This window comes from Saccopteryx bilineata, chromosome 9, assembly GCF_036850765.1.
Source record: "Saccopteryx bilineata isolate mSacBil1 chromosome 9, mSacBil1_pri_phased_curated, whole genome shotgun sequence".
In the NCBI taxonomy this organism is placed as follows: Eukaryota; Metazoa; Chordata; class Mammalia; order Chiroptera; family Emballonuridae; genus Saccopteryx; species Saccopteryx bilineata.
In genome coordinates this window covers 23,774,252-23,787,446 of record NC_089498.1, presented here as the reverse complement: position 1 = coordinate 23,787,446, position 13,195 = coordinate 23,774,252, and the positions used below count along the sequence as shown (strand labels likewise).

Sequence of the window (13,195 nt, the reverse complement as noted above, 5' to 3'; positions counted from 1 at the left end):
TTTTTTTTTTTTTTTTTTTTTTTTTGCATTTTTCTGAAGCTGGAAACAGGGAGAGACAGTCAGACTCCCGCATGCGCCCGACCGGGATCCACCCGGCACGACCACCATGGGGCGATGCTCTGCCCATCCTGGGCGTCGCCATGTTGCTACCAGAGCCACTCTAGCGCCTGAGGCAGAGGCCACAGAGCCATCCCCAGCGCCCGGGCCATCTTTGCTCCAATGGAGCCCTGGCTGCAGGAGGGGAAGAGAGAGACAGAGAGGAAGGCTCGGCGGAGGGGTGGAGAAGCAAATGGGCGCTTCTCCTGTGTGCCCTGGCCGGGAATCGAACCCGGGTCCTCCGCACGCTAGGCCGACGCTCTACCGCTGAGCCAACCGGCCAGGGCTCTAGGCTTCTTTCTTAAGGTGACCTTATGTTTCTAAAATTCATTGGGATATTCTGCAGTCCGAAATTTGGGGATAGGGTCTTTGCTCAGCATACTACATTTGAGTATTTTTCAGCTTATTGGAGGTGATTTTTCTTTCCTTAGGTATTGGCCATGTCAAGCCGCTCGTGGTTGAGTTATTCTTACCAATCTCGTTTCCATCTCACCCCACTGTCTTATGAGACCCTGGAATTTGCATCTGGCTTTGCCTCTGAACAGTGTCCTGAGGGCATTGTAGCTATCTCCACCAATACCTTGAGGTGAGTGTTCTATGGTTAAAGTCCAGTGGGAAGCCTTCTGCCAAGGCCTTGGACTGTGGTTTTGCCCGAGTGTTGGAAAAAGTTATGAAGAGATGGAAAAGAGCCGACTAGTATGTTGAAATTGAAACCTTTATTTGGCTCAGAATTTAAGTACCTGGTAGCCAAGTTTCGGTGTTTGGAGTTTTAGCTCCTAATTAGATTTTTAGGGTCAAGTGTTTTTGTTGTTGTTTTAAATTGATTTTTATGGGTGGGGGACGAGAAGTATTAGCTCATTGCTCCACTTGAGTTGTTTGATCTATGTGCTTGCTTGTTCTATGTGCCTTGACCAGGCAAGTTCAGGGTTTTCCAATTGGCAACCTCAGCATTCAAGGTTGAACCTCTATCCACTGTGCCACCACAGGCCTGGCTAGGGTCAAGTTTTAAAAATTAGTACAGTTCAGTCTTCTGAGGATGTAAGGTTCTTGTTTTCCAGGCAATGCCATTGAATTAGTTTTAGAGCACAATCACTCATAACTCTGTCTTGTGATTTGCATTTTAAATTTAAGATACCTTGTTAAATCTTAAATTTTAACCACAATATAAATTATTTAGGCCTTTGCAAGTTGACAGACTATAGTTTACACTGATAATATTGGAATGAGCATTATTTTTATTGCAGTTGGTAAAAGAAAACCTCTTTAGTTTGCCGTTCTCAAGTTTTGGGGGTTGTTTTCTTATTTATTTATTTATTTATTTAGATGAGAAGCGTAAACTTATAGTTGTGGCGTTTTGCTGGTTCATTGACTGTTTCTCATACGTGCCATGACAGCTGGTAGGGGGGCTTCAGCTGAGCCAGTAACCTTTGGGTTTGGAATCTGGGACCTCAGTGTCCCAGGTTGACAAATTCTATCTACTGTGCCACCACCAGTTAGGCTCATTTAACCTTTTAATGCCACCCATGTTGTTGATGTTCTGGTCATAACTATTGGCTGTTCAGAATGGAGTCATGGATTTCATGAAGCTTAGGTGATTTTTGTTCAGGGGGCCATTTACTTTAATTTTATAAAGCACCATCAGCACAAATACCACATATCTTCAGGTAATCACAGTGCTTCACGATTTTGGAAATCATTGTTTTCATTTTATGGTTTGTCAGTAATAAAGTAGAAATTTTAACTTTACTATCACATTATCATTTGAATGATAAAAATTCCTTTGAGGATTCTAATGTGGGTTTTACTGGTGAAAACTAGAGTTGCCATGAAACAGTGGTGGGCTGTTGCCAAAGTGGAGAGCCCTTCCCTGTCTTGTCTCCTTTGCAGAATCTTCTAGGTTAGGAGTCTGTTGTTTCACGTTGCCTAATGCCAACATTAGAGCTTTACAGGTTGATGTGTTTCCTATGACATTCGTGGATCATTTCAAATTCAGTTTTTAGGTTTTGAATAAATAACCTATTAACACCCTTTCCTTTTAACATAGGATTTTGGCGTTGGAGAAGCTAGGCGCTGTCTTTAATCAAGTAGCCTTTCCACTGCAGTACACACCCAGGAAATTTGTCATTCACCCTGAGAGTAACAACCTTATCATCATTGAGACTGATCACAATGCTTACACTGAGGCTACTAAAGCTCAGCGGAAGCAGCAGATGGCAGAGGTAATGAGACTGACCTTCAGGGTTTAATTAAAAGAAGTTTATGTGAAATTGTGTTGAAAAGTGTAAACCCCTGTAATCGTTGATTATTTTTTGTTATATTCAGGCTCTTTTTGGGTCCTTAAGGCAGAGTCCTTTGTTAAAGTTCTTTGTTCTAGAGGTTTTCTTTTTTTTTTCTTTTTTTTTTTAATTTATTTTTTACAGAGACAGTGAGTCAGAGAGAAGGATAGACAGGGACAGACAGACAGGAACGAAGAGATGAGAAGCATCAATCATTAGTTTTTCATTGCGCGTTGCAACACCTTAATTGTTCATTGATTGCTTTCTCATATGTGCCTTGACCGCAAGCCTTCAGCAGACCAAGTAATCCCTTGCTGGGGCCAGTGACCTTGGGTTCAAGCTGGTGGGCTTTTTGCTCAAACCAGATGAGCCCGCGCTCAAGCTGGGGACCTTGGGGTCTCGAACCTGGGTCTTCCACATCCCAGTCCAACGCTCTATCAACTGCGCCACCACCTGGTCAGGCTAGAGGTTTTCTTGTGACTTAGGACTAAAACACTGACCTAGGTTTGTTCCATATTTAGCCCCCCTCTCTGCAATAGACTTCTTTAGTCTGTAAGTTTCCAAAACAGTCTGTTATGTTTTCTGGTTTCAGGCCCAAGGGAGGTATCTTTCAAATTCCCCACAGCATTAGTTCCTTTGAGAAATCATTTTCTAGCAAAAGACAAGTATCCTCAACCATGTATAACTGGAGCTGGTCTGGAAGAGAGATGACAAGTAGATTTAGCAGGGGAAGTAGGATGGGTTAGGTAGAAAAATGGTGTTTTCATTTGTATGTTTCTCAGACAAGTAGTCAGCTATTCGCCACAGCTGATATTAGTTGTTTTTGGCATTAAAAAATAAAGTACTAGTTTCCCCTTTGGTGATCTTCCTTCCTCTTCTTGTTGTATGCCTCTCCCTTTAATGCTTTCATCTGGGGAAATTCTGATTCAGTCATTAGACTGTGCTACTTTATGGACTGCCTCTGGAGTTGTTCTTGGTACTTCCTCACTTTCACTCGGCACCCACCTCTGAACACACCAACTCCTCTTTGGTTTTTTGGATTTAGGAAATGGTGGAAGCAGCAGGAGAGGATGAACGGGAGCTAGCTGCAGAGATGGCAGCAGCATTCCTCAATGAAAACCTTCCTGAGTCTATCTTTGGAGCTCCCAAGGCTGGCAATGGGCAGTGGGCCTCTGTGATTCGAGTGATGAATCCTATTCAGGGCAACACACTGGACCTTGTCCAGCTGGAACAGAATGAGGCTGCTTTCAGGTAAGGAGTCTAGAACATCCAGGATTTTGGAGGCTGGAGTGGGCAATCTCTGGGCTATGACTAACGACTTCCTGCTTTCTCTGTGCAGTGTGGCTGTTTGCAGGTTCTCCAACACTGGTGATGATTGGTATGTGCTGGTGGGCGTGGCCAAAGACCTGATACTGAACCCCCGTTCTGTAGCAGGAGGCTTTGTCTATACCTACAAGCTTGTGAACAATGGGGAAAAACTGGAGTTTTTACACAAGGTAGGAACCGTCCAGTGGTTCTTTTGGATCTCATGTCCTACTAGACTCTCCCACTTTTGCTTAAGTTGTGAGTCAGGTCTTTTGACCATTTTGGGAGCCAACTCATTGATTCCAGTCCATCTCTTGGTAGCACGTGAAAATGCTCCTGGGGATTTTATACTCCAGTGAAGCTTTGCTGCCTGTGAGTCCCACAGTAAGCTTGTGTGCTAACCATCCACAGTGGGGATATAGATGCCCACTGAATTGGCTCCTTGTTTACTAGTCTTACTAAGCAGGCAGCAATTTATGATCAAAATTCAGTAGTTTAAAGAGTCAGTGTTCTCTGGGGAGTTACTATTTAATAATTAAGTTTCCCTTTGGAAAGATAAAAAATGTTCTGGGATTGGATGACGGTGATGGTTGCACAACAATGTGAATGTACTTAATGCCACTGCACTTTATACTTAAAACTGGTTAAAATGGTAAATTTTATATTTTGTATATTTTACCACAAGTTCAAAACAAAAGAAAAAAGTCCTGTTGTCTCCTCCACATTATCAGTACATGAATGTGGCTCCTCCAGCCTTCCCACAAGGGGAGTGTTTTTTAGGAAGTAACTATTTCATAGACCCGTCTTTGTGCTAAACTTGTGTCTTCCCTACAGTTAAGATTCACTAGCTCTTTCCCATCCCTCCACAAACTGTAGTCCCTTCTCGGATACTGAGGTTTCGCTCTTAGTTAATGGTGCCAGTGAATTAGCATGGTCTGTGAGTCAGCGTATATCAGGCACCAGGACCTCTTTTACATTGTGGCATTGACCCACTTTTTGGGTGAAGTGTGATATGTGAGGACTTGTTTACCTAAACATCCTGTTTTATAAACAGTTTTATATATGGTTTGTTTTCCTGATGAGCAAAAAATGATCACTTGTGTCTGTCTTCCTGGCAGATGCCTGTATAACAGCATTTTGGATCGAGGAGGGTGGGTCTAGCATATGTTGTAATAGCTGCATTACCTGCTTTTCCTCTGTAGACTCCGGTGGAAGAGGTCCCAGCTGCCATTGCCCCATTCCAGGGTAGGGTATTAATTGGTGTGGGAAAGCTTCTGCGAGTCTATGACCTGGGAAAGAAGAAGTTACTCCGAAAATGTGAGAACAAGGTAAATATAAAGGTAGAGAGCCCCAGATCTCTGGTGAGCAAGTGGGAGGCATTGGCAGGGTAGTAGGCAGTTACTGTTAAAATAGATCTTTATGAAGCTCTTGTAATCATCCAGTTCTAGGTTCATAATTAGACCTTTGAGGTTTGAGAAGGACATGAGTAGATGGGTTTCTTGCCTTCTTCAGACCAAGAACCAGATTTCTGTCCTGCTTGCTTCTATAAGGAATTTAACTGAGATTTGGGTATATATTTCCTCTATAGTCATACTTTGTTTATTGCTCTTTACATATATTGCATGTTTTACAAGTTGAACGTTTGTAGCAACCCTGTGTTGAGTGAGTCTATCCATGCCATTTTTCCAACGGCATTTGCTCACTTTTGATTCAGTGTCACATATTGGTAATTCTTGGAATGTTTCAAACTTTTTTATTGTTATATTTATTAATGATAATCTGTGATAAGTGATCTTTGGTGTTACTATAGTAACTTTTGGGGCCCCATGAACCATGCCCATATAAGACAGCTAACTTGATAGATGTGGGTGTTCTGATTGCTCCCCTGACTGCTCGTTCCTCTGTATCTCTCCCTCTTTATCAGGCCACCCTATTCGCTGAGACAACAATACTGATACTAGGCCAATTAATAAGCCTACAATAACCACTTAAGTGTTCAAGTGAAAGGAAGAGTTACATGTCTCACTTCAAATCAAGAGCTAAAAATGATTAAGCTTAGCAGGGAAGGCATGTCAAAAGCAGAGACAAGACAAAAGCTAGGCTTCTTGTGCCACATAGCTAGCTTGTAAATGTAAAGGAAAAGCTCTTGAAGGAAATTTAAAATGCCGCTCCAGTGAACAAATGTTAAGAAAGCAAAACAGCCTTATTGCTGATACAGAGAAAGTTCTAAAGTGGATAGAAGACCAAACCAGCCCTTGAACCCCTGGTTGGCAAACCTCAGCTCGCGAGCCACATGCGGCTCTTTGGCCTCTTGAGTGTGGCTCTTACACAAAATACCACGTGCGGGCGCTACCTCGATAAGGAATGTACCTACCTATATAGTTTAAGTTTAAAAAATTTGACTCTCAAAAGAAATTTTAATCGTTGTACTGTTGATATTTGGCTCTGTTGACCAATGAGTTTTCCGACCGCTGCCTTAAACCAAAGCCTAATCTAGAGCAAGGCCCTAACTTTTCAATTCACTGAAAGCTGAGAGGTAAGGAAACTGCAAAAGGAAAATTTGAAGCTAGCAGAGGTTGGTTTATGAGGTTTAAGGAAAGAAGCTGTCTCCATAACAAAAATGCTAATGGGGAAAGTATAGCAAGTTATCAAGATCTAATTAAGATAATTAATGAAGGTGGTTATCACAAAACACATTGTCAGTGTAGGTGAAACTGCCTTATACTGGAAGAAGATGCCTGCTAGAGTTTCATTGTGTGGTAGAAGTCAATGCCTGGGGTCAGATTTCACAGGACAAGCTGGCTGTCTTGTTAGAGGCTAATACAGCTGCCAACTATATAAATTGAAGCCAGTGTTCATTGACCCTAGGTCAGGGGTAGTCAACCTTTTTATACCTACTGCCTACTTTTCCTACTTTTGTATCTGTTAGTAGTAAAATTTTCTAACTGCCCACCAGTTCCACAGTAATGGTGATTTATAAAGTAGGGAAGTAACTTTAATTTATAAAGCAGAGTTACAGCAAGTTAAAGCATATAATAATAATTACTTTTACCAAGTACTTTATGTCGGATTTTCACTGTTTGGCAGAATCAATCTTTATAAAACAATTTACTGTAGTTAAATCTATCTTATTTATACTTTGGTTGCTCTGCTACCGCCCACCATGAAAATAAAAGCTGAACGCCCACTAGTGGGCGGTAGGGACCAGGTTGACACCACTGACCTAGGTCCTTTCAGTATAATGCTACATCTGCTCTGCCTCTATAAATGGAACAACAAGGCCTGGATGATAGCACATCTGTTTATATATAACATGGTTTACTGAACCTATTAAGCTCACCTTGAGATCTAGTGCTCGGAAAATAAAGATTTCTTTCAAAATAATATTCTTCATTGATCTAAAAGCCCTGATGGAGATGTACAAGAATTTTTATCTATTTATTTATTTATTTTAGGTTAATATTGTTTTCATGCTTGCTAGTACAACATCCGTTCTCCAGCCATGGATCAAGGAGTAATTTCAACTTTTGAGTCTTTTTAAAAGATTCTTTTTAATTTCAAATCTTATTATTTAAGAAATATATTTTGTAAGGCTATAGCTGCCATAGATACTGATTTCTCTGATGGATTTGGGCAAAGTAAATTAAAAACCTTCTGGTAAGGCTTCACCATTCTTGATGCTATTATTTAAAGGAAAGATTTCAAAATATCAACATTAAGGGTAGTTTGGAAGATGATTCCAGCCCTCCTAGATGACTTTGAGGGGTTTAAGATTTCAGTTAAGGAAGTAACTACAGATGTGGAAATAGCAAAAGAACTAGAATTAGAAGTGGAGTCTGAAGATGTGTTTGTATTGCTGTAATTTCAGGATAAAATTTTAATGCATAAAGAGTTACGTCTTTATGGATGAGCAAAGAAAGTGGTTTTTTTGAGGTGGAATCTAGTCCTGGTGAAGACACTGAAGATTGTTGAGATGACATCAAAGGATTTTAGAATATTACATAAATTTAGTTGTTAAAGCAGTGGCAGGGTTTCAGAGAATTGACTCTGATTTTGAAAAGTTCTGTGAGCAGAAAGCTGTCAAACATGCTACAGAAAAATTATTTGTGAAAGGAAGAGTTAATCAATGAGGCAGACTTCCTTGTATTATTTAAGAATCGCCACAGCCACCCACCCTTAAGCAACCACCACTCTTAGCAGCCGTCAACATCAAGGTAAGACCCTCTCCACTAGCAAAAAGATTATGACTTGCTGAAGGCTCAGATGGTTAGCAGTTTTTACTAATAAAGTATTTTTTAAATGAAGGTATATACATCATTTATTAGACATATTGCATATTTAACAGTCTACAGTATAGTGTAAACATATGCATTGGGGGAAAATTTTATGTGATACTACATTAAACCATGTAGCTGTTTTCCTCATCTAGAAATTCATTGATGACTGCTGTTCTTCAATGGATGCCGTTCTACAGACCCTATATGTGTTGCATTCAAGGAAAGCTTAGTTTATGGGTTCTGAACCTAAAGGTTATACCCATTGTTCTTGTGTTTTTTTTTCCAGCATATCGCCAATTACATCTCTGGGATCCAGACTATTGGGAACAGGGTAATTGTGTCTGATGTCCAAGAAAGTTTCATCTGGGTTCGCTACAAGCGTAATGAGAACCAGCTCATCATCTTTGCCGATGACACCTACCCCCGGTGGGTCACTACAGCTAGCCTTCTCGATTATGATACTGTAGCCGGGGCAGACAAGTTTGGCAACATTTGTGTGGTGAGTTTATATTCACTTGGGTTATAATGATGTGTACAAATGCTGGCTCAGTGTGGTTAAGCCAAAGACCCAGGACTATGATCTCTGATGTGGAAAGTAAAAACAAGTATAAAATTCAGTCCTACTAAGCCTGGCTCTAAAAAGAAAACTTTGTGTTCTCTAAGCCTTACCAGTTTTTTCTAAAGATTTTATTTACTGATTTTATAGAGAGAGAGATGAGAGAAGGACGGAAAGTGGGAAGTATCAATTCATAGTTGTTTCACTTTGGTTTTTCATTTATTGCTTGTATGTGCCTTGACCTGGCAAGCGCAGGGTTTCGAACCAGTGACCTTAGCATTCTAGTTTTATGCTCTGTCCACTGCACTACCACAGACCAGACAGCCTTATCAGTTGTTTTGTGTTTTGTTTTTAAGCGAGATACAGAGATGAAGGGAGAGAGATGAAAAGCATCAACTTGTAGTTGTGGCACTTGAGTTGTTCATTGATTGCTTCTCATATGTGCCTTGACCAGGGGTGCTCAGGCCAAGCCAATGACCCTTTGCTCAAACCAGCAGCCCCGCGCTCAAGCTGAATGAGCCTGTGCTCAAGTCAGTGACCTCAGTTGTTCAAACCTGGGGCTTTATGTCCCAGGTTGACTATCTACTGCGCCACCACTGGTCAAGCAGCCATATTAGTTTTTTAGATTTCTGCCTTTTTTTTCATGTTCCTCTTCCTTGTGGGGCATGATTTAATAATAATAGGCTAGTTTATGCTAATATTTAATATTTTTCACATTTTTCTAGAATTTTTAAGGCTGGTGACTTCTCGTTTATATTCTGTGGTCTTTGTTTTTGCTCTTCCTATGTTAGACCTTTGCTCTTGGGTGTCTTGAGTTTCTCATTCCTTGGACACTGGTACAGGAGACTTGGACTCAGGCCTTTGCCAAAGCTGATGTCCCTAGCCTTGCTTGCAAGGACCTGGGGCAGACATGTTGTTTGGTATTCCAAGTGAGTAGGTGCAGGACTCAACTCTGTGATTTGTCATTTCCTTGTAGGTGAGGCTCCCACCTAATACCAATGATGAAGTGGATGAGGATCCCACAGGAAACAAAGCCCTGTGGGACCGAGGCTTGCTCAATGGGGCCTCTCAGAAGGTAAGATTCCAAGGGGACCCAAAGCAGAGGCATCAGGTTCATTTTATGACATGTCACTCACTATCCCATATTTATGACTGAGGATTAAAAATTTTCCTGAGACATTTTAGCAGCATAAAATCTCCTTGGACAATAATAGTAAGTTCCTTGAAAAAGATGATTTTACAGGTTCATTCTTGATATTATCCAGCTCTTCTCTGAGTGGGTCTTGGGCCTGACTCTCTTGTAGGGATGTACTTCTCTAGTGGAGTATATCTGAACTTATAAAAATAGGTTAAGTTTGGAGAGCAAGCCTAGTGCTTGCTGTTTTATTTTTATCATTTTTTATGGTTTCCCTTTCTCTTAATTGCAGACTTGATAATTTAACAAAATTTTCCATTGTAGTTGTTTATCCAAAATGACGTAATGTCAACATGTTTGTTAGTGCATTAAGCTCTAAATGTTAAGAACATTTTAAAATAAATTATAGTAATTTATGGATTCTGAATTTTGAAAGGTGAGGAAACCTGCCCTTTGCAGGCACTTCTTGCCCTTAGGAAGCTAGAACAGGCTCCTGAGGGCCCACACAGTTACTGGTCTGTTTTTGACTTGTAGGCAGAGGTGATCATGAACTATCACGTAGGGGAAACAGTGCTGTCATTACAGAAGACCACGTTGATCCCAGGAGGCTCAGAATCACTTGTCTATACCACCTTGTCGGGAGGAATTGGCATCCTTGTTCCTTTCACATCTCATGAGGTGAACTCTCCCACACTGCTCCAGCTTTTGCCTTCCCAACGTGGTTTCTCTGTGCTAAATCTAAGAGGGCAAATCAGTTTGTGCTTGGGGACATGGGAATCCTGATGGGATGTTTTGTTTTGATTAGATTTTGTTCCCTATGGAAAGCCATTTGTTTTTTGTGTGTGTGTGTTCCCCCCCACCCCCCGAAGCTGGAAACTGGGAGGCAGTCAGACAGACTCCCGTATGCGCCCAACCGGGATCCACCCAGCACGCCCACCAGGGGGCGATGCTCTGCCCATCCGGGCGTCGCTCTGTCGCGACCAGAGCCACTCTAGCGCCTGGGGCAGAGGCCAAGGAGCCATCCCCAGTGCCCGGGCCATCTTTTGCTCCAATGGAGCCTTGGCTGCGGGAGGGGAAGAGAGACAGAGAGGAAGGAGAGGGGGAGGGGTGGAGAAGCAGATGGGCGCTTCTCCTATGTGCCCTGGCTGGGAATCGAACCCTGGACTTCCACACGCCAGGCCGATGCTCTACCACTGAGCCAACCGGCGAGGGCCCCATTTGTTTTTATGGCTGATGTGGGTATAGGGTTAATCAGAAGTCAAAAGTACCAGAACCAAATTCCACAGACTAGGAATGATGGGATGGTAAAAACTGGGATACTTACAGCCTCCTAGAGTCGACTGTAGGATTGGCTAAATTTGGTTTATGTCATTCTAGCCAAGGAAGCTGGGATCAAGAATCTGACTTCACAAACCACTCTTTTTACATACAGTGTTCTTGTGTGTTCTGTCAATACAGGGAGGTTTTCTTTCGGGTTTTAGCTATTTTGTCATAGGAAAAGCTGTGGTCATCATAGGAGTGATTTAGGTAAATTAACATCTGTTTACATGGTAAAAATCAATGGCTTCTCTGTTCATTGTGCTTCTGGAAAACCATAGACTAGTAGTTGAATTTTTTTTTTTTTTGTATTTTTCTGAAGCTGGAAACGGGGAGAGACAGTCAGACAGACTCCAGCATGCACCGGACCAGGATCCACCCGGCACGCCCACCAGGGGCGACGCTCTGCCCACCAGGGGGCGATGCTCTACCCCTCCGGGGCGTCGCTCTGCCGCAACCAGAGCCACTCTAGCGCCTGGGGCAGAGGCCAAGGAGCCATCCCCAGCGCCCGGGCCATCTTTGCTCCAATGGAGCCTTGGCTGCGGGAGGGGAAGAGAGAGACAGAGAGGAAGGAGGGGGGTGGTGGAGAAGCAAATGGGCGCTTCTCCTATGTGCCCTGGCCGGGAATCGAACCCGGGATTTCTGCACACCAAGCCGACGCTCTACTGCTGAGCCAACCGGCCAGGGGAAATTTTTTCTTTTAGTAACAAATTCTTTGTTTCATCCATCAGGACCATGACTTCTTCCAGCATGTAGAAATGCACCTGCGGTCTGAGCATCCCCCACTTTGTGGGCGAGACCACCTCAGCTTTCGTTCTTATTATTTCCCTGTTAAGGTAGGTCTTTGTTAGACATGTGGGTTGAAAGGGGGAATCCTCAGCCCATATTCCTTTGGTCTTTTTACTCCTTCCCTTAAGTCAGAATTGTCCACTTCTTACCTGCATGGCTCCCACTGGCTTCCAGCTTCTTACCCAGCCTGTCCTTCAGTGTTGCCTGGTTCTTCCCCATCCAGGACCTGCTAGCCTATAGGCTCCACCCTCAGCCTGACCCTAAACCTTTTTCTTTTTGTGTGTTTGTGACAGAGATAGGGACAGACAGGAAGGGAGAGAGAGAGGTGAGAAGCATCAGTTCTTTATTTTGGCACCTTAGCTGTACATTGATTGCTTTTTCATAATGTGCCTTGACCGGGGGCTGCAGCAGACTAGTAACTACCCTTGGCTCAAGACAGCGACCTCGAGTTTTCAAACCTGGATCCTCTGCGTCCACCACCTGGTCAGGCCTAACCTTTTTCTGTTGCTCTCATTTTTCCATATTCTAGAATGTGATTGATGGAGACCTCTGTGAGCAGTTCAACTCCATGGAGCCCAACAAACAAAAGAATGTCTCTGAAGAACTGGACCGAACACCTCCTGAGGTGTCCAAGAAGCTTGAGGACATCCGGACCCGTTATGCGTTCTGAGCCATTCTTTTTCCTGTGGGGCTTGTCAGAGACTCTGTTTTGTGCTCCCCATATGTCAGAAGAAGGGTGTCTGGATAATTAGACTCCTCATAGAGTGACTGGTTTTCCCTGAAATTGGCACTGAGGTTCTCTGTGCTTCTCCCTGCCTGGTACATAATGTGTTGCCCCAGGCCCAGTGTGGAATACAGTGCTCCCTAGACCCCAAAGCTTCCCTTGCATTGATATTTCTGGCTGTCATGTCTACTTTTGAACACGACCTTAATTTTTAATTAGTTTTCCTGTAAATAAAGTTTTGTACAATGGTACATCTGTGGAAGGGAGGGAGGCAAGCTGAGGTGGAGACCAGGTTGGATGTAGCATAACTCCTGAGTTCTGCTGCTCTGGAACCTAACCAGAAATACAAACCTTGTTTTTAAGGTAGCTGGTGTCCATGTGTCTTTTCTAGGGATGAGAATGTAGGTGGGAGAATTGAGTCCAAGTTGGAGCAAGAAGAACCGAGTACCTTCCAGCTTTCTACGTGGATTTCTGGCACCCTGTGGCTTCCAGCTTCCAGCATTATGGTTATTTTGGTTATCTCTAGTCCTTTCGCAATGCAGATGAACTTGATCTTAGTAATAACCGTGTGGTGATCCATGCCTCTTCCCATTGTATTTTGAGGAAGAGTGGCTGATTTTTCTTCCCCTGTTTAAGCTTCCTTCTGCTTTGAGGTCTAGAAGGAAGAATCTGGCATAAGTTCCAGTTGGGTAGTCTTATCAGGTGCTCTCTTTACTTCTA

At 42.8% G+C, this 13,195-nt stretch overlaps 1 protein-coding gene across 1 annotated transcript in view; it reads left to right on the top strand.

Moving 5' to 3' along the window:
- The window catches only part of SF3B3 (splicing factor 3b subunit 3), a 44,587-nt gene extending 31,897 nt beyond the window's left edge, over positions 1–12,690 (top strand). The window contains exons 17-26 of the mRNA XM_066242809.1: positions 528–682; positions 2,141–2,315; positions 3,418–3,623; positions 3,712–3,868; positions 4,880–5,005; positions 8,241–8,453; positions 9,487–9,585; positions 10,180–10,323; positions 11,694–11,798; positions 12,281–12,690. Of these exons, the coding sequence (XP_066098906.1) occupies positions 528–682; positions 2,141–2,315; positions 3,418–3,623; positions 3,712–3,868; positions 4,880–5,005; positions 8,241–8,453; positions 9,487–9,585; positions 10,180–10,323; positions 11,694–11,798; positions 12,281–12,421 (1,521 nt within the window). The 3' untranslated portion in view covers positions 12,422–12,690. The remainder of the gene's footprint in view (positions 1–527; positions 683–2,140; positions 2,316–3,417; positions 3,624–3,711; positions 3,869–4,879; positions 5,006–8,240; positions 8,454–9,486; positions 9,586–10,179; positions 10,324–11,693; positions 11,799–12,280) is intronic.
- Positions 12,691–13,195: the final 505 nt, after the last annotated feature.